The sequence below is a fragment of the Protopterus annectens genome, chromosome 1.part1 (genome assembly GCF_019279795.1).
Source record: "Protopterus annectens isolate FY-2018-M chromosome 1.part1, PAN1.0, whole genome shotgun sequence".
In the NCBI taxonomy this organism is placed as follows: domain Eukaryota; kingdom Metazoa; phylum Chordata; order Ceratodontiformes; family Protopteridae; genus Protopterus; species Protopterus annectens.
In genome coordinates, this window is record NC_056726.1 from 500,779,838 (window position 1) to 500,804,182 (window position 24,345).

General features: G+C 45.7%; 1 protein-coding gene across 3 annotated transcripts in view; it reads left to right on the forward strand.

Annotated features, from left to right (window-relative positions):
* MYB (MYB proto-oncogene, transcription factor) overlaps nt 1-24,345 on the forward strand; it is a 557,504-nt gene that overhangs the window by 98,769 nt on the left and 434,390 nt on the right. For all 3 annotated transcript variants that reach the window (XM_044076310.1, XM_044076317.1, XM_044076323.1), the window contains exon 2: nt 4,754-4,871. In XM_044076310.1, coding sequence (XP_043932245.1) covers nt 4,754-4,871 — 118 coding nt within the window. The remainder of the gene's footprint in view (nt 1-4,753; nt 4,872-24,345) is intronic.

The window sequence follows — 24,345 nt, forward strand, 5'->3', positions numbered from 1 at the left end:
GTACATCAACAAGCAAGGGGGAACCAGATCGTATCCCTTATGCCGAGAGGCCCTAAGAATTTGGCAATGGGCTGTATCTACCAGATGCTTTCTAATAGCAATGCACATCCCGGGGTCATCCAACGTGATAGCGGACAAACTGAGCAGGGGCATCCTGTTGCCTCACGAGTGGTCCCTCAAACAACAGGTGGCGGACAAGATTTTCGGCAGATGGGGCCCGCCTTGCTGTGATCTGTTTGCATCTCCGATGAATGCCAATTGCAGCAGCTACTTTGCCCTTTATCCCCCACCGGGGAGCAACCCGAGGGACGCGCTCGTACATGATTGGCCCCCAGGCCTCCTGTATGCCTTCCCGCCAATTTCCCTAATTCCCAAATTTATACAGAAAGCCAAAGGTCTGGGAAGGACTGTGATTTTGATAGCCCCGTCTTGGCCTAGTCAGATTTGGTTCCCCTTCCTACAGAAGTATCGAGTGGAAGAACCATGGATTCTGGACCCAGTGCCAGATCTTCTGACTCATTCGTCGGGACTTCTTCATCCCTCCCTCATCTTCCTAAAACTGACAGCTTGGCTGCTCCAATTCCCATATTAGCCAGGTCTCAAGATTTGTCTCCCGCGGTCCAACATATTATAGTTTCCTCTCATAAACTGTCTACCAGGAAGCTATAGAACAGCAAATGGAAAAGATTTGTTCACTGGGCTTCTCATCATTATATTGACCCTTATGTGGCGCCTATTCATACCATCTTAGAGTTCTTGTCTTCTTTGTTCCATGATGGCGCAGCTGCTGCCACCATAAGAGTTCAATTGGCTGCTATTTCCAGTTTTCATGTAGGGTTTAATGGGTCTAACATCATGTCCCACAGACTATGTAAGGCCTTTTTGAAAGGGACCCATCATCTCAGACCACCTATCAGACACCCTGTCTCTCCCTGGAATTTGAATCTTGTTTTATCCTAATTGATGCTCGCCCCCTTCGAACCTGCGTCATCCTGTCACTTGAAGTTTCTGTCTTGGAAAACTATATTTCTGGTAGCCATTACATGTGCACGTAGGGTCTCCGAACTTCATGCCTTATCCTCCAAGCCCCCATATTTGATTTTTCACCCTGATAGGGTGTCTCTCAGGACAAACCCTACCTTTCTTCCCAAGGTCTGTTCAGAAACTAACTTAAATCAGTCCATTGAGCTCCCAACCTTCTTTAGACACCATACCAGCAGACTGGAATATATGTTACACAAGCTTGATGTACACAGACAATTGAGATTCTACTTGGACAGAACGAAAGACTTCAGACAATCGGATCAACCCTTTGTCTGTTACGCAGAGAATAAGAAAGGTTCTGCGGTATCAAAAATCACATTATCCAAGTGGCTTTCTGACTGCATTAAATTCATTTATTCCTCCACTAACCAGCCATTACCGACCTAACGTCAAAGTCCATTCTACCCAGGCTGTTTCTACATCATTAGCTCATGCAGCTCGTTTGCCCTTGGATACCATCTGTGCAGCTGCCACGTGGTCAAAAGCTCACACGTTTATCACTCATTACAAAGTGGACAGGACCTCCAGGGACAGGGCTTCCTTTGGTTCCACTGTGCTCAGGAATGTTCTCCCGTGATCCACCCAGGATTAGGGTGCTTGGGACGCTACCCACGTGTAAGAACAAAACGGCGAGATAGAACAACTTCACATAAAGAAGTTATGTCCTTACCATAACGTTCCATGTGAGTTGTTCATCTCTCCTTTTTTGTTCTTACATTCCCTCCCACCTTCCCCCTCCTGTTGAGAAAGATGGTTGCCTTGGTGGATTGGTCGAGTTTTGTCAGTCTGTCTTCTTTGGACAGACTGTTTTTCTTCCTTCTGCAAACTTATAGCTACCTAGATAGGTAGGTACTGTAGTTCTTTTTCTTCCTGTAGGCTGTCTTTGGGTGCAGCGTACTAGATCTGGGGATTTACAGTAGAGCATCATGGGATATACACTAGGTCTCGAGCTTCTCTGAGAGTTTGAGCTTGAAAAGCGGCAGTCTTGGAACCGAGGGATCGGCTCCGAACCCACGTGTAAGAACAAAAAGGCGAGATGAACAACTCACATGGAACGTTATGGTAAGGACATAACTTCTTTTTTGGTTAGAATATCATTTGAACATAATAAAATGTCACAGATTTACCCAATAAGAAACTAATTATTTTGGTGAGGGGGTGCAGTCTGTATGTGAAAGCAACTGATTATAGATCTAGTTTGTGAGGGCGCTGAGTGCATGCATGCTCTTGTGTGTTTGTGTGAGACAGAAATAACATTACTTTGGCTAAAATGATTTCCCTTGATCACTGTCAAACATCAGACGTACCAGGTCAGAATATGGTTATTTTATGGCGATACTGTAGTTGAGGGCCTCACCACATGTGCAGTAGCAAGCCATGTCCAAAACCCACCCCCGTGATGTGTCATTCATGAATATGCATTCCCTCCCAATGTACAACCGAAGGGGGAAAAAAAGTGCACTTGATGTTGTAATAGGATAGTAAATATAATAGTAATCTGAAAGTAAATTACCGGTATGGCGTGAAACGACATTTAAACAAAAAAAAAAACACTTTCTAGACCTTGGGGTATTTCAGTTTCTTAAGAGGACTGCCAACTGCTAAATTATGGATTTGATACAACATAATAGCTTCTTATTTAAACTAAAGTGTTTCCATTGTCACATTGCTTTTAATAGTCAATCACCAAAATCTCATATTGACACTTTGAATGGTTATGTGCTGTCAGTACAGCACGCAATCGTAACAGAAGTGTAACCGCTTCTTCTTTCTTTCACTCAGTTGTGGGGTTAAGTCTTTAAGTATTACAGGGTGTTGCAGCATGACTGAACTTTGATATGCACATATTGTGTATAACGGCAAGTTTTAATCGACCTAAAATGTAAATATATATATATATATATATATATATATATATATATATATATATATATACATATAGAATTTATTGCCAGTTTGTCGAAAACCCCAAGTAATATGCAGACCGGCTTGTCACTCAATTTGCGACACGCCCACTTCTGCGTGAAAGGAACTGGTGAGGCCCTCAACTACAATAGCGCCTATTTTATTGGTGTGGAAAGCAGTCTAATACAAACAACAAAAATGTTTACCTGTGCTGGTACAGGTTGTGTTTTTCTGTAGATGCTAGCAGAAAATATTGCTGGTGTGCATGGAATGGTGTGAAGCTGGGGGATGTTATTTACATGATTGTGTTCTTCGACTACAGGCCTGAAGATCAAAGGACAAAGCTTGCAAGTACCTTCCCTTAAATGCTAATTTTTTACTCCTGAAATGGGGCATAACTTTTACTCAGTGGCACATTTGTAAAAATAAGCTGTGTTTTATGTGAGGTAGCTAACAGCAGCCATAATATTGTTGTGAGTCATATTCGTTGTCTTTGTGCATCATTAAGCTAGAACATCTTTATCCATGGAAATGTAGTAGATTTGCCCATTACTATTGCTTCTTTGCCATGGGATCTCTGTTCACTGTTTTGCACACAGAATATTTTAATTTTTAGAACAGAAGTGATGTGGTACTTAATGTGATTTTATTTACGTAAGCACAATGAAATTCAAGTTGGCTTTGTAGTGCATTTGGAAGAGGCATTCGTTACAGCTACTGTGACATATTAATAGCTGGTCGAGGGGCTGGAGGCTCAGGTTGGGGAAAGTATGAGAGCAAGTGGCTGATGCTGGCTTACACATCTCAGGAAGTGGGCAAGTGGCTGACGCTGACTTACACATCTCAGGAAGTGGGCAGAGGTTGATGTCCTTCAGAATAGGTGACACGTAGCAAAACACAGATGTGTGGTAGCATGCAGTTGCATGTTCTCGGTAATATGAGGTATTACTTTGTGCTTGGCAGCAATTATAGCAGGGCAGAACTTAAAAATCCATAGCTATACCAGTGACAGCCACTTGCTCAGCTTGTACTCCATTCCACAAGGCTCCATCAGTGGGGGTGGTGGAAGAAAGGACCTATTGAGGCAGAGAGTAGTGTAGATGGTCAGATAGCTCTTGGGTGCGATAGAGTAGCAGAATGAAAAGTAATTTTCCTTGGTAGGTATGTTGCTAGTATAGAATAACTTTTACAGTGTGTGCCTTTCCTCTTCGGCTGTAGTTAGTTGTTATACTGTATTACAGTAGAAGTGCATTGCCATGCAGTTGCCTAATATAGTAATGCTGCACATGTTTTGCTGGATATGACTCGTTATTATAGTAACACATTTATGCTTTCCATTTATGGTTTGTCCATTTGTTTTATGCTTTCCATTTATGGTTTGTCCATTTGTTTTGTGCTGTTGTATATGCAAAGGTGAAGCACTTACTTTTTATAGTAATAGGACAGGTTATACAGAATGAATGAAAATTCCATTGTTTCAGAGGTTTAAAGACTGAGTTGGTATATATGAGCAAACAGCATGTAATTATTCAAAGTGTAATTTGATTTCTGGTCTAACAATGTCCTACAAGCAGGCTTAAACATGTAAGGCCATTGAAAAAAAGAGGTTGCTATTCCTTTAGCTGTCACTGTGGATACCACAACAGAGGGGCCTGTTTAAAATATTGGTTCAGCAGTAGAATACAGGCACATTTATTGTTAAACGTTTTCCGTGTCTTTTTGTAGGTACTTATTTCACATCCATTTTGTTATGGATATTTTTGTTTTCTATCATCTAAAACAGATTTTGTCTTTTTTTTCTAAGTATATATAGCAGTGATGATGATGATGAAGACCTTGAAATGTATGAACATGACTATGATGGTTCATTGCCTAAAAGTGGGAAGCGTCATTTAGGTAAAACCCGGTGGACACGTGAAGAGGTAAGCAGACATTTAAGCACTTGGCTATTATAGATTTTATGTTAGTTATTGTTAAGGACATGTCTTTGGTATTAACCCTGATGTTCAGATAAACATTGTTTTCCTAATTGGAAAAGTGGTGCAGCTGTTAGGATTGATTGATTTTTTTTTTTTTTATTTTACAGTGCTTGGTTCTCCAGTTCATTTGATGGCTGAAGTGGCTTCTGTGCATAGTCTGCATTTCCTCCCAGTGTTTGCTTGGGTTTTCTCTGGGTGCTTAGATTTCTTCCACATCCTAAAGACATACATCAAGTGAATGGGTGTGCCTCCAAATTGCCAACAGTTGTGCATGCCTTGAGTGAGGGAGTAAGGGTAATAGACACTAGCAGTAGGGTTTATCATACATCCATTAAGTGACAGTAGAGAATCTGCTTCAAGTAACCCTAAACTGGATGCAGTTGGTAATCAGAGAAGGAAGTGGTCAACATTATTTATTTGAATAGAACATAGTCATTAAATCTGAATGAACTGCATTTTATTGGGTGAGAAATAGTTATGAAAACTGATCAATGTGAAAGGAGATTAGCTTTTTTATTTTATTGCATGCCTATTTTTGCATACAGTGTCTGTTTCCCCTTAATGAAGGAACCATGAGTCTTCTTTTCTCCAGACTTGTAACTTTTAGTGCCTCTATTTAATCGGCAGGAATTAATAGAAATAAAGGATGTTATGTGGTCCTATCTCGCCTACATTCATTACTGATGGGTTCGGAGCAGACAATCTGCTCCGACTCTGCCGACTATTTTCAAGCATGAAGTCTCTAATTGGCTGGGCTAACTGGTATCCCAGGATGCAACTCTCCCAAACCCCCAGATCTCGTTTGCCGCTTGTTGAGTCAGGACGTGGTCTCGAGCTTGGCTGTGGCTAAGTACTTTTTTTTTTTAACTAGAAAACCTTGTGAAATTCGATATTTTTTCTGTGAAACAAAAGCTATTTTCATAGCTACGTTGTGTTGTGTCTGTTTGGCCTGTGGCAGTTTGTGGAAAGTGTGAGTAGTTTCCCTTGCGTTTGGCAGGCTAGGCCCGTTTGTTAGAGGGATCTAGCCCTCTCCTTCTTTGTTTTGTCAGTGTTTCTAGGAGCGTTTAAGTTAGAGTTCCTTAGTGTATCCCTCCTTCCTGTTGTGGTTGTTGAGTGTTTGTTTTGCTGTACATGTCTAAAAAGCAGAAAGAGCATAAATCCTCTGGGTTTAAAAAATGCTCAGTGTGCCTACAAAATGTCGATCACAGATGGGCATGCCATCTGTGTTTATTGCCTTGGAGCTAAACACTTGCAAGAATCCTGCAGTGTCTGCCATTCCTTCAGTTCTAGGGTACTGCAGGAACGGAAAAATAAACTGATCTTGAAGGGCCTGGTCAAGCCCTCCTTTGAAGAGGATGTAGAATCTGCTTCAACTACTGGCAGATCCAAGTCCACTAAATCTAAGAAACGATCTCTGGCTCAATCTAGTTCCTCGGAGCCTCAGGAGAAGATTTTGAAGGTGATTACTACTTCCTCGGCTCCATTGTCTTCGGAGCCGCAGGAGAAGAACTCTGTGTTGGACTTAGCTTCCTCGGCTCCATTGGCTTCGGGGCCGCAGGAAGTATCGGTAGTACTGGAGTCTACCTCGGCTCCGATCATTTTGGAACCGATTCGGAGCTGGTCACCCAGTGTTACTCAGGAATCGATAGGTAGGAGATCCTCATCTCCTTCAGTTGCCTCCAAATCCTCTCGGTTGTCTGATTTGGACGTGGATAGGGTGGTTCAGAGGCTCCTTCAGTCGCTGGTGTTAGCTAAATTATTTTCGGCTCCGACCCATTCGGCTCCGGAGCCCATTCCCTTACCGGTACCGATGATTTCCTCCTCCGAGCATTGTGTCATCTGAGCCGGAGTGTTCGGCACCGAGTGATGTCCTTATGCCGGCTCCAGTACCTCTGATGGGTCCATCGGAGCCGTCGTCGGCTCCAACCATTTCGATTCTTTCATCTGGTTTCGGCACTTGGGTTTCTTCGGTCGGGCCCGAGGGGGATACATCGGGACTTCTGTCGGCCCCGAATCTCCCTCTCGGCGCTTCGGCTTGGGGGATCCCGACTCCAGTCGTGACCTCGGAGATGGGTCAGTCCTCGGATTCGGGGGGACCTGCCTTCGAGGCCATGAGTACAGCACTGGCCAGGTTGTCAGCGACATCACTTGGATCGACCACTCCGTCCCCATACACCCCGGCTAGAGCCCCTGACACCCCCCCTATCAGTGGACAGCGGAGCTCGAAGGCCTGAGGACACCCCCATGAGCGGTCCCCAACTTTCTGAGGGCCCCTCAGAGTCTGTGCCTGAGGAGCCTCCCAGGAAGAAGTTGTGAAAGAGGAAGCACATAGACTCCCAAGACGAGTCCATCACCTCGGATACTGACCTCGAGGATGCAGAGGGGTCCCCTAAGTCGTCCTCCGATGACGTCTCCTTCTCCGATATACTGGAGATTTTGAGGCAGAGAGGCGACTGGTCATCCAAGCCCCCCTCGGAGGAGGAGTCGGTATTCCTCAAGGCCTTTGGAGCTCAACCTACCGCCTCCTGGGTGTCTCCACCCTTCGAGTTATTAGACCTGATCTGTCGAAGGGTGTGGGAACATCCTGATTCCGTGGAACCTGTGCCCAGTCGTCCTAACAAGTTCTTGTCTGCTCCCCCGGGGAAAGAGTTTTTGACAAAAGGGGTCCCTGTAGATGCCATGGTGGTGGCATCAGCCACTCAGCAGGAAGTTGCCGAGGCTTCTTCCTCAGTCCATCCTCCTAACAAGGAGTCCAGGAGTATGGATCGTTATGGGAAGCGCACCCTGTCTTCAGCGACCTTTACACTATGGTCCCTGACTTACCTTTGCCACTTTACTCGGCTCCAGCGGGATCTCCTCAAAGAGTTGTGAGATGCCTTGACGGGTAACATGCCTGAGGCACTAGCACAGACTGTTAATGCCCAGTTGTCTACCCTTGGTTCCATAGCTAACTCGTCCATGAGGCTCATATCCTATGCAGCCGAAGGGGCGAGCAGGGCAGCTAGCTCAGGCCTTGCTCTGAGGAGACAAGCCTGGATGTGCCTATGTAACTTCGCGGAGGCCTTCAAGTCTTCCTTCATGGACGCCCCCTTTGATGGTTCCTCTCTTTTTGGACCCAAAGTGAAAGAGACTCTCACCAGATGTGAACAGGAGGGTAAGACTTTATCTGCCATAGAAGCCCGTTTTTCTCTTCCCTCTAGGCCTTATCTCATAGAGGAGGGAAGATGTGGTTCAAAAAAATCACAAAAGTCTTTCCCAGCCACTCAAGGTGAGCCCCCCTCCAGAGGCAGAGGTGGGGGAAATTATTCTGGAAGACGCCGTCCTAGGAGCAGAGGAGGCCCCCCGCAATCTGGGAGACCGCGACTCCTTTCGCGGATCTTCCTATCAGCATCCCTGAGGGGTTGCCCATCTGTGCTGCTCCGGAGCCAGTCGGGGGTCATTTTTTGAAGACTCTTCAAACTTGGGAAAGCATCACTCAGGATCGATGGGTGCTTCAAATAATCACCGGAGGTTATACCATTCCCTTTGTTTCACCCCCTCCCTTAATCAAAAAAATCCCGGACGTTCCACCCAGTCAAAGGGATCAAGTAGTGCTAGAAATATCAAAGCTACTAAGAAAAGGAGCCATCCAACCGGTTCCCCTAGACCAGATCGGATGAGGAACTTACTCAAGACTATTTTTGGTGCCGAAAAAAACAGGGGACCTGAGACCCATCTTGTATCTCAGCCGATTAAATCGCTATGTCCTGAAATCCAAATTCTGAATGGTCACTCTTCAATCCATCTTCCCATTGTTGGAAGAAGGAGTATGGATGTGCTCCATCGACTTCAAGGATGCCTATTATCACATCAAGATAAACAAGGCATCCAGGATTCATTTATGCTTCCGGCTGGGAGCCAGTCATTTCCAGTTTCGAGCCCTGCCATTTGGTCTCACCACAGCCCCCAGGGTGTTTACCAAATGCTTGGCAGTGGTGACAACTCACCTGAGACGTCTAGGATTCCAGGTGTTTCCTTACCTGGACGATTGGCTCCTTACCGCCCCCCACCAGGCATCTCCTCATCCAAGCCAGGGAGGCTACCATAAATCTTTGTCAAAAGTTAGGATTACAATAAACTGGGAAAAAGTCTGCCTTGCTGACCTCACAGCATGTTGTCTTTATAGGCGCAGAATTAAACTCTGTTCTAATGAGGGTTTTTCTACCTCAAGAAAGAATAACTGTGTGCAATCTCAGGTCCAGGCTCTATTGCCCCAGAAGAAGGTCCCAGCCAGGTTAGTTCGTCAGTTATTGGGTTCCATGGCGACGACCATCATGCTAATACCCTTAGCCAGGCTTCACATGCAGATCCTTCAGTGACTCCTTTCAGTCCAATGGTCCTATCAAAAATTACCCCTCTCTCACCCGATTCTTCTCACAGAGCATTGCAAGCAGGATCTCCGTTGGTGGCTATGTCATTCCAACCTGAACAAGGGGCAGGAATGTAATTCCCCTTTCGCCGGCTGCCACAGTGACCATGGACGCCTCCCAGATAGGGTGGGTGGGGGGCATTATCTGGGCAGAACGGTCCAAGGCACTTGGCAGGATTACGAGGTACACTTCCACATCAATGTCCTAGAGATGAGAGCAGTGCTGTTAGCGTTGCAAGCACTTCAGAGCTCTCTTCCACGGGGAACAATTGCTGTTCACTCGGACAGCATGTCGGTTGTTTGGTACCTGAACAAACAAGGGGAAACCAAGTCTTACTCACTCTGCAGAGAGGCCATGAGAGTGTGGAATTGGGCAGTGTCTTCCCAACGGTTCCTAGTGACATTCCGGGAAAATCCAACGTGATAGCAGACAGGCTAAGCAGAGCTATTCTGATGCCTTACGAGTGGTCCCTGAACAGCTGAGTTGCGACTCGGATCTTCAGCAGGTGGGGTCAGCCTTGCTGCGATCTCTTTGCCAGTCCCCTCAACACCAAATGCAGCAACTACTTCACTTTGATCCCCTCACAGAGAGGATCACCCAGGGACTCTCTAGTCCACGGTTGGCCTTCTGGTCTGCTCTATGCCTTTCCTCAGTTTCCTCGGTTACCAAGAGTGATTCAGAAAGCCATTCGTTTGGAAAGCAAGATGATTCTTATTGCTCCACACTGGCCCCGCCAGGTTTGGTTCCCCTTCCTTCAGCGATATACAGTGGACGGTCTTTGCACTCTGGATCCAGTACCAGACTTTTTGACTCATATGTCGGGACAGTTCCACCCCTCCCTACAGTCCCTCAGGTTGACAGCCTGGCTGCTCCACTTCCATCAATAATTAGACTACATTCGTTATCGCCTGAGGTGGTCCATATCCTTTCATCGTCACATAAATCTTCCACCAGAAGAATTTACTATAGCAAGTGGAAGAGGTTCTCCATCTGGGCTCAGTCACAAGGCCTAGACCCCTTCACAGCCCAGATATCAGCGGTCCTAGATTTTTTAGCTATGCTCTTCCAACAAGGCTCTGCTCCCTCCACCATTAAAGTACAGCTGGCGGCCGTTTCTAATTTCCACGTATTCCATGAGCCTGCTCTGATGGGTCATAAACTTTGCAAAGCTTTTTTAAAAGGAGCCTGGTTACTACGTCCTCCTGTGTCAGCACCCGTCATGCCATGGGATTTAAATCTAGTATTGCAAGCCATCACTTCTCCTCCCTTTGAGCCGGCTGCCACTTGCGAATTAAAATTCTTTATCCTGGAAAACAGCCTTTTTGGTGGCCATCACCTCGGCTAAAAGAGTATCTGAACTCCAAGCATTGTCCATTAGGCCCCCATATTTAATATTCCATAATGACAGGGTCTCCTTGAGACTTAACCCGTCCTTTCTCCCCAAGGTATCATCTACTTTTAATCTCCACCAATCCATTGAGTTACCTGTGTTTTTTCCCAACTTCTCCAACAAGGCGGAGTACAAATTTCATCAATTGGATGTGCATAGACAACTAAGATTCTATTTACACAGGACTAAACAGTCAAGAAAATCAGATCAATTGTTTGTCTCTTTTTCGGAGAACAGGGCGGGTACCTCTTTTTCCAAGTGTACTATTTCCAGGTGGATTAAGGATTGCATTACTTTTGCTTACTCTTCAGCAGGCAGAAATTTACCATTTTCAGTCGAGGCTCATTCAACTAGGGCGGTCTCTACTTCAGTAGCATATCATGCCAGGCTTTCCTTGGACGACATCTGTGCTGCGGCCACATGGGCTTCTCATCATACCTTTATTTCTCATTACAAACTGGAGATGGCATCTAGAGGCCGGGCTTCCTTTGGTTCCACGGTTCTCAGGAGTGTTTTCCTATGAGCCTCCCGGGTTAGGGGAGCTAGGGACGCTGTCCCATCAGTAATGAATGTAGGCGAGATAGGGCCACATAACATCAGTTAGTTATGTACTCACCATAACGATCGATGTATGTGGTCCATCTCACCTACATTCTTACGTACCCTCCCACCTGCCCCCTACCTGAAGGAATTGGAGGATAGTTGTTTTGAGACCCTTCAGAATTGGTTTATTTTTTCCCTTCCTGGAGATGGTAATCCTCTTAGTAAGGTTGATGTGTGTGGAGTGGTTACGATTTAGGCAAACAAGATCTGGGGGTTTGGGAGAGTTGCATCCTGGGATACCAGCTAGCCCAGCCAATTAGAGACTTTGTGCTTGAAAATAGTCAGGCGAGTCGGAGCCGATTGTCTGCTCCGAACCCATCAGTAATGAATGTAGGCGAGATGGACCACATACATCGATCGTTATGGTGAATACATAACTAACTGTTTTGCAGAATCCATGTCTGCTCCCTTGATCACCAGCAGAAGGCAGGTAGCCCAATTAGAACACAAGTCTGAATGGGAAGCACTTTTCCGCATATGCTAGACATCTAAAATATCAGTCTTCATCTAGATAGGTGAAGAAGATAAGAAAATATACCTGCGGTCCTTTATTTTGTGGGACCTTCCCATCTTGTCACTGGGATTTATTTGCTATTGCAGTATATATGTTATTAATGGAACAAATACTCTCTCTGTTTAAAGGTGGCATTATGAACGAGGTGTTTTAGAATTGTGGCGGTTCCGCAGTTTAGTGAGGTAACTTGATCAATTTTTATGTGGTATTACAAAAGGAAGGTAGTTGAAGTTACAGATGTCCTTCCATTTCACTGTTGCAGTATTCATTACAATAGGGATCCCCTGCCAAGGGTGGCCTAACTTCCAGCCAGTATACCAAAGCCTTTAGGTTACTTTAAGGAACGTCGTACGTCACACATATGCTCCTCATAGCATAGGACATAAAGGTGATATCTGAAATACCATCTTCAGAACTTCTTTGCCACCAGTCCGAACACCATCTCTTGATCGTCGGTCTGAATGCCCGTTTGCATTGTTGCTTGTGCGGTTTCATGTCATTTAACAAGGGTAAATGTCAGTTGTGGGAGACAGATTCTTCATAAAGACCATCCTGAGCAGTGCTTATTTTGTCTGTAAGCTTCCCACGACCATATGTCCTGTTCACTTTGTCAGGCCTTTGTTCTTAAGACACTCTGTAGTACTTTCTTTCTTGGCCTTGGATTTGGAGAATCAGTATCTTAAGCTTTTAACTAAAGACATGATGGAAGGAACTTCCTGATCAGGACAGCCATCCATGAAGAAGGCCAAGAACCCTAGGTCTAATTCTTCTGCTGTGCAGCCTGTGCCAGACTTCTCTCCCGAGGCAAGTGAAAGCACTGAGGCAAGTGAAAGCACAGAAGTTCTCCTGGCTCCACTATTGTATTCTACTGCCACAACCGTCTTGGAGGCTGGCATGGATCCATTCTTATGCACGTCCATGGAGGCCTTGCACACTTCCTCTTTGGACATTCTGGGGGAACAGCGGCTGATTATTTTTGAGGGGCTTAGGAGTGTTCCTCAGATTTGGTCAGGGAGGAAGTTCTGCTACTATTATCGAATGCCGTCCAGGGTCTGATTCTTTTAAGTTTTATAAGGTGGCGCTCCCTTGAAGTAAAAACAAAAGACTAAGCCTATTTCTCCAGCTCTTAAGGACCCGCAGAGTGAATGGCAGAATTTTACTCTGGGATTGTTTAATGCTTTGATGGCTTTGAAACCTCCTCATGGGGTCTCTGTTCCATTCCCCCCTTGGTCCTTCACTCCCCTTAAGACCCAAGGAACAGGATTCCTTTGAGGAGGAGGTGGATTCAGATGAGGAATCCCTTGCTTATTCATCTCAGATTCCCTCTCCTTTAGAATATGGGTCTGAGGTAGAGGAGTCTGCTAGTTCTGACACTCCTTTCAAGGAAATTTCTTTTGGGGACACAATCTCCACAATGATGGAGTTTTTTTTTTAATGGTGTTGTGCCAAGGTTTCTGAGGTACAGAAGAGGTATTACAAGCTCCTGCAAGTAGATTGCCCTAGATCTTCTGCTGTTCCTCCTGTTTTTGCTGTTTTCTTTATATGAACTTTCTGGTGCATCTAAGGGTGGTGATTCCCAGCCCCCTGTCCCCAAGAAACCTAATAGATTTTATGAGCCTGAGGACTGTAAATGTCTATATAGGTGCCCTTCTTCTGACCATCATGTAGCATCTGTGGCTTCTGACAAGCCATCTCAGTTGCTGCATTCTTCTAAGTTACTTCCTTCTGATAAAGATAGCAGAACTATGGAAAGGCTGCGTATGGTTTATAACCCTGCTACCTTAGCTTTTAGGGCTGGTAATTATCAGACCCATATGGCTAGGTACATTTTGGCTCCTCTTTCCCAGGCTTGTCTGGTAATTTCTGATCTCCCAGACTGAAGTGAAGACTTCTGCTCTTTCCCTGTAAGAGACTTCTTCCCAGGGGACTCGTCATTCCATTAAGTGTAGTTAAGATGCAGCAGATGTTGCTCCCTTTTGTTCTGTGATGAGGAGATATTCCTGACTTTGGGTTCAACCTTTGCCTGATGATATTAAGGCTAAGTTGATGGATGCTCTTCTGTACAGCGAACACTTGTTTGGTGAAGCTGCTGCTGATTTCTTTAAGTCTCTTCAGGATAAGGGCAAGGCCTTGCAGGAACTTAAACATGTTTTTGTTTCTCCTGTGCCTAAATTTCAGAGAAATTACCCCAATAAGCTAGCCTTTGTTCATAGGCAGTCTCACCCTCCCCCCAAGGGTAAGGGTGGGAAGCGGGCTCATCCTACTAAAGCTACTCAAACTTCTGTACCACAGAAGTTTCTGACAAATTAGGTGCTGTCTGACTATCCTGTTCTTCTCAGCTACATTCCTTTTTTTCTCCTTTTTTCCCTTTCTCTTTCTGTTTGGTTACAGACTACCCAGAGTTCTCTCCATTATCCTTTAGGATATTTCATAGTCTGGAAATCTCTTCCCCCTTTTATGGGCATTCCTCAGCCCCCTCAGGAATGGTTGCCTTTCTTTCCAGGGTTGCTTCGGGATCTCTTAACTCAGGGAACTATTCAGGAATCCCAGGTTCCCAAAGGGGGAAGGAGTTTTATTCCAGATTGTTTTTGGTGCCCAGAGAATAGGGCACTTGGAGACCTTTTCTACACCTCTCTCATTTAAACACTTTTCTGAAGGTCCCCACTTTTTGAATGTTGTGCTTATCTGGTAATTCTTGACTTCAGAAATGCTTATCTTTATATCCCGATTCATCCACTTTTCAGGAAGTTTTTCTGTTGCTTCCTGGCATTTTCAGTTCTCTGCTTTGCCGTATGGCCTTTCTTCTGCCCCAAGGGTTTCACCAAACGCCTCACTGCAGTGATTGCTTTTCGCAGGCTTAGGGGGGGATCCAAGTCTTTCTGTACTTGAATGGCCTCCTGTTTCAGGCATCCTCTCCAGATATTTTGTTGCAACATCTTCATTTTGCAGTCTCCCTTCTGCAGTTCACTATAAATTTCAAAAACTCCTTTTTGAGTCCTTCTCAAGATCATTTCTTTCTGGGGTGAAAGATACAGACTGTTCCTATACTGACATCCCTGCCTCCTCCCAAGGCCCTAACTCTCATTTTCTTCTTTCAATCCCTTCTTCCTCTGATCTTAATAACAGCAAGAGAATTTCTGAGTGCTTGGGGCTAATGGCTTCGAGCATTCATGTGCTTCCTTTTACCAAACTCCACATGAAGAAACTTCATTGGTTTCTAGACTCAGTTTGGCTTCAGCATTCTCATCCCCTTGAATTTTTAGTTCCTCTTCCATGTCTCAAGCAGGAACTTCAAGTGGTGGATTCAGCAGTTGACTCTCAGTCCAAGGCTCCCTTTTCATCTGTCTCTTCCCTCTCAGGCGATGTTCATAAACGCTTTAGATGTGGAATGGGGGGGGGGGGTCTTTGTTAGATAATTGAAATCTACTTACCTCAAACCTATATTCATCGATACCAAAAGAGCGAAATGCATTTCAGCGAGCATCGAATATTTTAGTAGGGTAAGTAATCACATGGCCACTACAACACCACAACACACATCACACTAATTCAAACCCACCAAAGTGGGGGCTTTACCCCCACACCCCCAATGAGGGTGCTGCACCCCCCCTAAATATATATACCAACTCCAGGTTTGCACCACAGTGAGGAAAAGGGTAAAGTTGTGGTGTTGGCCAGTTGCTTCCTTACCCTAGGGAAGTTTTTGTCATTCGCTGAAGTCAGTTTCACTGTTTCGGTGTCTGACTACAGGTTCGAGGTAAGTAGATTTTGATTATCTAATATAGACCCAGGATGGGGAGCAGCTTTTGACTCTGTAAAGATGCAGGTAGTCTGGTTGCCTCATCAACAGAAAGACCACATCAACGTCGAGGAGATGAGAACTCTTCTGCTGGCTCTTCAGGCCTTTCATCCTTTTTTCTCTCTAGGGCCTCTGAAGGTTTTCAGAGAATACCACAATAGTGTGGTTTGTCAACAAATGAGGGGGACAAGGTCTTATCTTCTTTGTTGGTTGGCATTCCTAGTGTGGGAACTATCTGTCCAGTATCAAGTGACTCTTCAGACAGTTTACATTTCTTCAGGTTGAAATATTGTGGCAGACTGTTTGAGCAGGCGCATAACTCAATCCCACGAATGGATGCTTCACAGGGATGTGTTTCTGGACATTGTCCACCAGTAGGGTACTCCTCAAATGGGTCTTTTTGCCCCGTCTGAGCAGACAACTTCCTCTGGTTTAGAAGGTGAACACCCTTTCTTTTTCTTGGAAGGGGATGTTTCTTTATGCTTTCCCTCTCCTTCCTGTCATTCCAAAAGTCCTGTTCAAAATACAACAGGATGCTCCCAAAATCTTGTTGGTGACTTCCTTGGTGTGACAGCATTGGTTCCCCTCTTTTTCATTTAGTCAAGGGCATTATCACAAGTTACTTCACAGGGTGGACCTACTCACACAAGACAGGGGATCTCTCATCTATCCCCACTGTCCAGTCTTCAGCTGATACTCTGAGCGATAGGAGTTTGATTCCACATGACACTTCTGAGGACATGCTTTGGGTCCTGCAGGAGGCCAAGAAACCCACTACTAGGAAATCCTACTTATCCAAATGGAAGAGGTTTTCTGTTTGGTGTCTTTCTCATAACCTGGATCCACTTTCTGTGGATGTTCCTTTGGGTCTCTGTTATCTGTGTGAACTGCTCAGTCCTGGGCTGGCTTATTCTTCTGTTAAGGCTCAAGGCCCACTTTTATCAGCTATTTCTGCTTGTCTGCCTTTATCACTTCCTTTAGCTTCTATATTTGAAGCTGAACAATTCCTTAAAGGCATCCTTCTTATTAGGCCTCCCAAGAAGCCTGTTCCGTCTCCCTGGGGTCTTAATTTTGTTTTAGAAAAATTGACCCAGGCTTCTTCTGAGCCTGCAACTTCATCTTCCTTGCAACATTGCTCTTGGAAGACTACTTCTGTTGGCCCTTACTTCTGCCAGAAGGGTGTCTGAGCTTCAAGCCCTTATGGCTTGTCCTCCTTTTTTGGTGTTTCATAAGGACAGGGTGTCCCTTCGTACTAATCCTTCACAAAAGTCAGTTCGTTTGTCGACCTTTTTCCTTTCTCTGCAATCTGCCAGTGAGAAGATGCTGCACACATTGGGTATGCATAGACAACTCATGGATAAGACTTTTTCTAAATCTGATCAGCTTTTTCTTTTCATCCTAGGTCTTTAGGATTGGTTGTGTCCAAGTAAACTGTTTTTTGGATGTCTAAAGCCATCTCTTTTTTATTGCATTCATGGTAAGAGCCTTTCTTCTTCATTTAAGTCTCATTCTACAAGAACTTATGGCTTCTTCTGTTGCTTTTTTTCACGGGTTTGGATACCAACTCTATGAGTCAGCTATCTGGACTTTTGTGCATACATTTACCAAGCACAACAAGTTAGATGGAATTTCCAGAGTTAGCACTGGTTTTGCTAGGGCCAACCTTCTTGGGTTCCTAGAGAGCTTTGCTGCTCCTTCATCCTTTCTCTCTTCTTGAGCTTTGGCATTCTCCTTATTGTAATGAATACTGGAGCGGTGAATTGGAAGGAAGTAATAAGTTGCGTAAGGTCTTACCATGATGGTAGATGCCCTTCTCTTCACTGTTGCAGTATTCACTCCCCCTGGTCCTTTTCTCTTCTTGATGTAGTGATTACCTCTTTTCTCCTTGGACTAGTGTTCCTACTGGGGCTCTTAGTTCTGAGGATGGTACATCTGGACGTCACCTTTATGCCCTACACTGCAAGAAGAGCATATGTGTGATGTATGACATATCTTAAAGCAGCCTAAAGGCTTTGGTGTACTGGCTGGACGCCAGGCCACCCTCGGCAGGGGATCCCTATTGTAATGAATATTGCAACAGTGAAGAGAAGGACATCTACCATTATGGTAAGATCTTACACAACTGTACGTTGTGTGAAGACATTTTGTGGTCTTTGTAATTTCCCCTGTAAGGATTAAGACTGTCTTCACTTGAAAGTGGGATTTCCTTAAGATATTTACATTTTATTTTTTGTTGTTCTTGAATTTGGAAATAAATGGTTCTGGTTTGTTAGCCCATGGAGATGTATGCAAACACTTACTAAATGAAAATTAGCTGCTTTATGTTAGAATCCATCACACTTTTATTTTCCTTCAGTGAAGAAGCACTTTGGAAATGTTATGCCCATCTGAAGAATTATGCGAAAAGTCTGAATGAACTGATAGGAAATTCTGTCAGTATGTCTTAGTTTCCTGGCTGCAGTAATAAGCAGAACTCGTACTGCAGATGTTGAGACCTCCAAGCATGTAAACTTTCCTGTGCTATTTTCCTTTGCCCAGCCTGTCATAATGTAGTAGTCTAATTTTGCTCTCCACTGTATTCCTGAAGTGAATGCTTTTTGGTACATTGGATATCCACAAAGTGTTTTCTTTTATTAATATTCAATTTGTGGTTATCTTTATTTGGGTGAGATTGTTTACATGATCATCTCTCTCTTTTTTTTGTTTTTCCTTATCACTTTTCTTCTACTGAGGGGACAGTGTTATCTTTGCTTTGTTAGTTAAATTTAAATGTGTTTTGCGTGAGCTTTTTGGCTCTTTTTTTTTACAGTCAGAATTATATAGATACATTTCCTTGTGACAAATGAATTCCACCAGTTAGTTGACTCTTTAAATTGAGTGTTATATGTAACAACCAGGAATGCCAGACACTACAAAACTGCCTCATTTCATAGAAGTTCCAAAAGTTGGAACAAGAACCTTCTTGATTCAAAACTGAGAAACCTGCTTCTTCAGAGAGCCAGAAGTTTATGTAGCTCTGAAGTCAGCTGTGAGTTGGGTTAAAACAGTCAGTTGATCTATCCACCTACTTTGTTAACAAATGTAAATTAAACAAGTAAAATGTTTTAGCATCCATGCTTCTCAACTTTCAAAGCAACCAAATAAGTAGGTAGATAGTACATAAATAATTGCAAAAGAAGGGATAGCATTTAAAGAATTAAATAAAACATGAGTGAATGCAGTAGAAATGGAGCCTAAACTTAATCTTTACCCCAGCTGGTGGTCTAGTTTTTTACAGCAGTGGTCTAGATGCCTTCCCACTCTCTGGTACCTGTGTACATATCAAACGTTTTGTTTTATACTGACCATTTTGGAGCGTCTTCCATCAGACAAATGCTGGAACTATTAAGAGATTTGATTATGACAAACTGTCTGCCATCATAAAGCAACCTGAGGCCCAGACATATAGTCACAGTCAGATGCTGGCAACTCCCACCTAATTAATGGTCAAGTGTAGTCTACAGTGTGGAGAGAAAGGCGTATTCCAGATGACTGGAGAATAAGCATACTCATGCCAGTGTACAAGAACAAAGGGGACATCCACAACTGTGGACAGTACAGAGGCATCAAACTCCTACCACATTGCATGAAAGTTCTGGAGATGGTGATTGATAAACGGATACGCAGAATAGTAGAATGTAAGATGGGAGATGAACAGTTCGGATTCAGATCAGGATGCAGCACAATTGACCCGATGTTTGCATTGAGACAGATACTTGAGAAGAAACTAGAGAAGAGGAGAGAGTCAAACTGGACTTTCCTAGACTTGGAGAAAGCATATGACAAGGTCCCAAGAAAGCTGATCTGGGTAGTACTGCGGTGGTTTGAAGTCCCAGAAACATTGGTAGAATTAGTACAGGCTATGTACAAGGACCCAGTGACTCAAGTACGAACAGTGTTTGGCCTCACTGAGGGGTTCCCAGTGGGAGTGGGAGTGGGTTCAGCTCTGAGCCCACTGCTGTTCATACTGGTAATGGACTACATCAGCAAACAGGTTGGAGGGATCAGAGCAACAAAGCTGCTGTATGCAGACGATGTGGCAGTACATGCAGACTTTGATCTAGATCTTCAGCAAAGGATAGGAGAATGGAAAGCAAATCTGAAGGCACATGGGATGAAACTAAGTGCAGATAAGACAGTGGTAATGGCAGCAGATTAGGGAAATCAGAAGAAGCTGAGAATAGAGATAGATGGGAAGATAGTGGAACAGGTAAACAGCTTCAAGTATCTGGGAGGGGTGGTTGAGGAGAAGGGTAGTCTGAATGAAGAGGTCAAAGCTAGAATCAGAGGGGCTGCAGCCAACTGGCATAGAGTATCAGGTGTAGTATATGACAAAAGAATGCCAAAGAAGCTGAAAAGTAAGGTGTACAAGACAGTGGTGCGACCAATACTACTGTATGGTACAGAAACCTGGGCAGTAAAGGCAGAACAGTTGAAGAAGCTAGAGGTGATGGAAATGAAGTGCCTGAGAAAGGTGGTAGGATGCACACTGCGGGACAGGCGAAGAAATGAGGACATAAGAGCAGAAGCCAAAGTAGCTCCAATTGCCGAAAAGATCAAAGAAAACAGATTATGATGGTATGGGCACATGTGTAGAAAAGCAGAAGACAATCTGGTGAGGGAGATTTGGGACAGACAGGAAGAAGGTAAGAGGAAGCGAGGGCATCCAGCAAAGAGGTGGATGGATTGTGTGAAAGAAGATCTGCGACAGTCAGGCATGAGTGTTGAAGAAGGCAGGAGAGTGGCACTGAATTGAGAGAGTTGGCGACAGTTAATATGATACCCCGACCCCATGTAAATGGGAAAAAGGGGGTGATGATGATGATGATGTAGTCTACATACAGGTTTGCTGCATCTGGGAATGTTTGTGTGTAGTGGCTGTTTGTTCTGAGCACATTTTCCAGGCCATCTTAGATTGAAAAGGGCCCTTCTGCACTCTAGTGAGAGGATTGTGCTGATTGGTACCTGACTGGTAAAGCTTGGCTGGTCTAGGGCTTGGAGTAAGCATCTCATTTGGTTCTTTTAAGCTTTTTTTAGGTTTTAACCTTCTGGTGTTTAAGCCCCACCATTGAGTGGGTTTCTGATGTCCTTCAAGGATGCATCTGCAGTCCTAACATATGGGTTGTCCTGCCTCAGGCAGCCCTTCGGTCGGCAGGATTCCAAAGTCTGGGTCTGGCCTCGGCTGATGTCGCACTTCACCCGACGTCATAGCTGCTGTTTATTGGGTATAAAGGCATCAGCCGACACCATTTTCCTCTGTCTTTCTTGCCGCACGGTGCCCGAAGCAGAAGCTGTTCGCAAGTGCCGGTCGGTCAGATCCAGAGATTTCTACTACCGAAGACTTCTAAAAAGCTAAGTACCCCGTTGGGGACTCTATGTTAAGTTGTCAATCTCGCCTTCATTCTTGCTGGATGGGTTCGGAGCCGATCCTCGGCTCCGACTCGGCACCTGCTTAGCTTGAGAACTCCATTTACCAGCTCGAGGCAACCCTATATCCCATGATGCAAGGCGGGACTACCTCAGATCTCGTTTGCCGCTTTGCGAAGAGGTCTCCTTTTTTGCCAGCTGAGGTAAGTTTGAGTTTTTCAAACAGCTTAAGTCAGGGTTTATCTTCCCCTTTTCCTATTTTTTAGTGTGTAGTGTCCATACAATCACCCTATTCCCCTTATAGTTAAAAAAATGTTTACTTTATAAAAAAAGTTTAAAAATTTCAGTTAGGCCTAGGCCTTCCTTATTAATCCCTATCTGTGTGTCTGTGTTTGTGGGATTAATTTGTGTGACTGTTTTGGGGTGTGTGTGTGTGAGTATTTTGTTACTCTTTTTCTTAGACTATGTCTAAGGAGGTAAAGGTCTCGGGCTTCAAGAAGTGTGACTCGTGCTGTCAGAAAATGTCTCTGACAGACGGTCACACTTCTTGTGTTTACTGCCTGGGGCCTTTACACCTGCAGGACTCCTGTGCTTTGTGTCACTCTTTTAGCCAGCGAGTCCTGCAGGAAAGGAGGAATAAGTTAATCCTCCGTGGCTTGCTAAAGCCGGAAGGTTCACCCACTAAACCTGGGTCCAGTAAGCCTTCCAAGCCATCTAAGGGTCAGGCTACAGCTTCCAAGCCTTCCCCGGTGGCTCCGACTCCTTCGGTGTCAAGATCGGCTCCGGCCGGAGCCGATCTTTCTTCTTCTCAGCCAGGGTCGGTTCCGATCGGTTCCGACACCCAATCTGCTGTTGCCTTGTCGGCTCCGGCTGGAGCCGACACAGTATCCAGTATCGGAGCCGAGAAGCCTTCGGCTCCATCTGGAACCCATAGGACGTCGGCTCCGATGACTTCATCCAAGAAGAGATCTCGGTCCCCATCTTTGGAATCTATCCACTCGGCTCCGGGGTCTCCTCTGTTGTCGGAGCGGAGTCATTGGAGCCGATCTTCGAGATCTTCCAGGCTGTCTGACCACGATTTAGAGAGGGTGGTAAGCAGGCTGTTAAAGTCGCAGGCACTGGCCCAAATGCTCCATAGCCCGTCTCAGCAGACTTCGGCTATTGTTTCACCCCTGGAACTTCCTCCTCCAACTCCCCACCAGAGTTCAGAGCCGGAGCTTCTCGGGACAGCGACTGTGTCGGCGCCGGAACCGATACATCCTTTTTTGGCTCCGTCGTCTTCGGCTCCGATCTCCTCCTTGAGACCTTCCTTGGAGGGATCCGGTCGTCGAGTTTCCCTTGTCGGCTCCGAGGGGGCTAGTGGCATCGGACCCTTGTCCGACCCCGCTCTCCCTCTCGGGTCTTCGGCTTTGGTAAGCTCGGCACCGACATCGGCCTCGGAGCCTTCCCTCTCAGTGGAGCCGGGAATTCCTATTTCCTCGGAACGGGAATATTCCGGTCTCCTGGGGAGGGGAGCCTTTGAGGTGATGAGGAGTGTCCTGGCACCTGAGCCAGGTCAACGGTCCATCCCTCTAGCTCCTCCCTCTTCGGTGCCTGTAGACGCCTCTTGCCAGCCTCTTGCTCTCAGGCCCAGGGATCCATCGCCCCAGGTTTCCCCATTGGGAATATCTTCCTCTTCCGAGGTTTCTCCTGATCCTGCAGGGGAACCCCCTCGGAAGAGGACGTGTAAGAGGAAACGCACAGACTCCCCTGAGTCTACTACATCTGATACCGACTTAGATGAGTCGGAGGGTTCCCCACGATCCCCCTCTGAGGATGTCTCCTTTTCAGACATCCTTGAGCTCCTCAAACAGAGGGGGAATTGGCCCTCCATTGACCCCTCCAAGGATGAGTCGGTTATACCTGGAGGCTTTTGGATCCCGACCCTCCACCTCCTGGGTGTCTCCGCCTTTCGTCCCACTTATGCAGGTAGTGGCTCGGAAGGCGTGGGCAGCTCCAGATTCTGTGGAACCTGTCCCCAGGAGACCATCCAAATTTATTACGGCCCCTACGGACAAACAGTTTCTTTCCAAGGGCGTCTCTGTGGATGCTATGGTGGTGGCGGCCACTAAGAAGGAACTTGCGGATCCTTCAGTACCTGTCCATCCTCCTAACAAGGATTCTAGGTCCATGGACAGGTATGGAAAGCGGATGTTTTCTTCAGCGACCTTTGCTATGCGTTCGCTGAACTACCTTTGTCACTTCACCAGGCTTCAAAGAGATATTCTCAAGGAACTGGGTGAAGTAGTCCAGGATCCTTCTGCTGCTGGGGCTCAAGAAAAGATTGCCTCACAGCTAGCAATCCTGAATTCCTTAACCAACTCCTCCATGCGGCTCATATCCTGTGCAGCCGATGGAGCGAGCAGGGCCGCAGGCACAGGAGTGGCTCTTAGACGTCAAGCCTGGATGCGGCTTTGTAATTTTGCGGACCCATTTAAGGCGTCCTTCACCAATACCCCCTTTGACGGTTCGGCTTTGTTCGGACCTCAGGTGAAGGAAACCTTGACCAGGTGTGAGCAGGATGGTAAAACTCTTTCTGCCGTTGGAGTCCATTTTTCCACCCCTTCTAGACCCTATCCCAAGGGTCAGAAGGGAGGGAAGATGTGGTTCCGCAAAGCCCAAGGAGCTACACCGGACACACGTGGCCAGTTTACCCCCAGAGGCAGAGGGGTTAACAATAATAGATGCTGCCCTAGAGGCAGGGGGGGTCCTCAGAACCAGGGCAACAGGGAGTCTCTTCCTGAGAAGCCCTTTCAGCACCCCTGAGGTGTTGCCCGACTGTCCACCCTTGGAGGCAGTTGGGGGAAGGATTTCACTGTACCCAGTAGCCTGGCATTCCCTTTCACAAGATATGTGGGTACAGTCGATCATATCCGAGGGTTACAAAATCCCCTTCGAAAGGTATCCCGTACCTCAACAATCCCTTCCAGACATCTCACCCGGTCAAAGGGATTTGGCAGAACAGGAGGTTTTAAAGCTCCTAGAAAAAAGAGCCGTCCAGACAGACCAAGTAGGATCCGGCGTCTACTCAAGATTCTTTTTGGTCCCCAAAAGGACGGGAGATTGGAGACCAATATTAGACCTGAGCAGTCTAAACAGATTTGTCAAGAAGGCAAGATTCCGGATGGTCACGCTTCAGTCCATTCTGCCCTTTCTGGGCAAGGACAACTGGATGTGCTCTATAGACCTTCAGGACGCGTACTATCACATAAAGATTCACAGGCGCTCCAGAAGGTTTCTCCGCTTTCGGCTAGGGA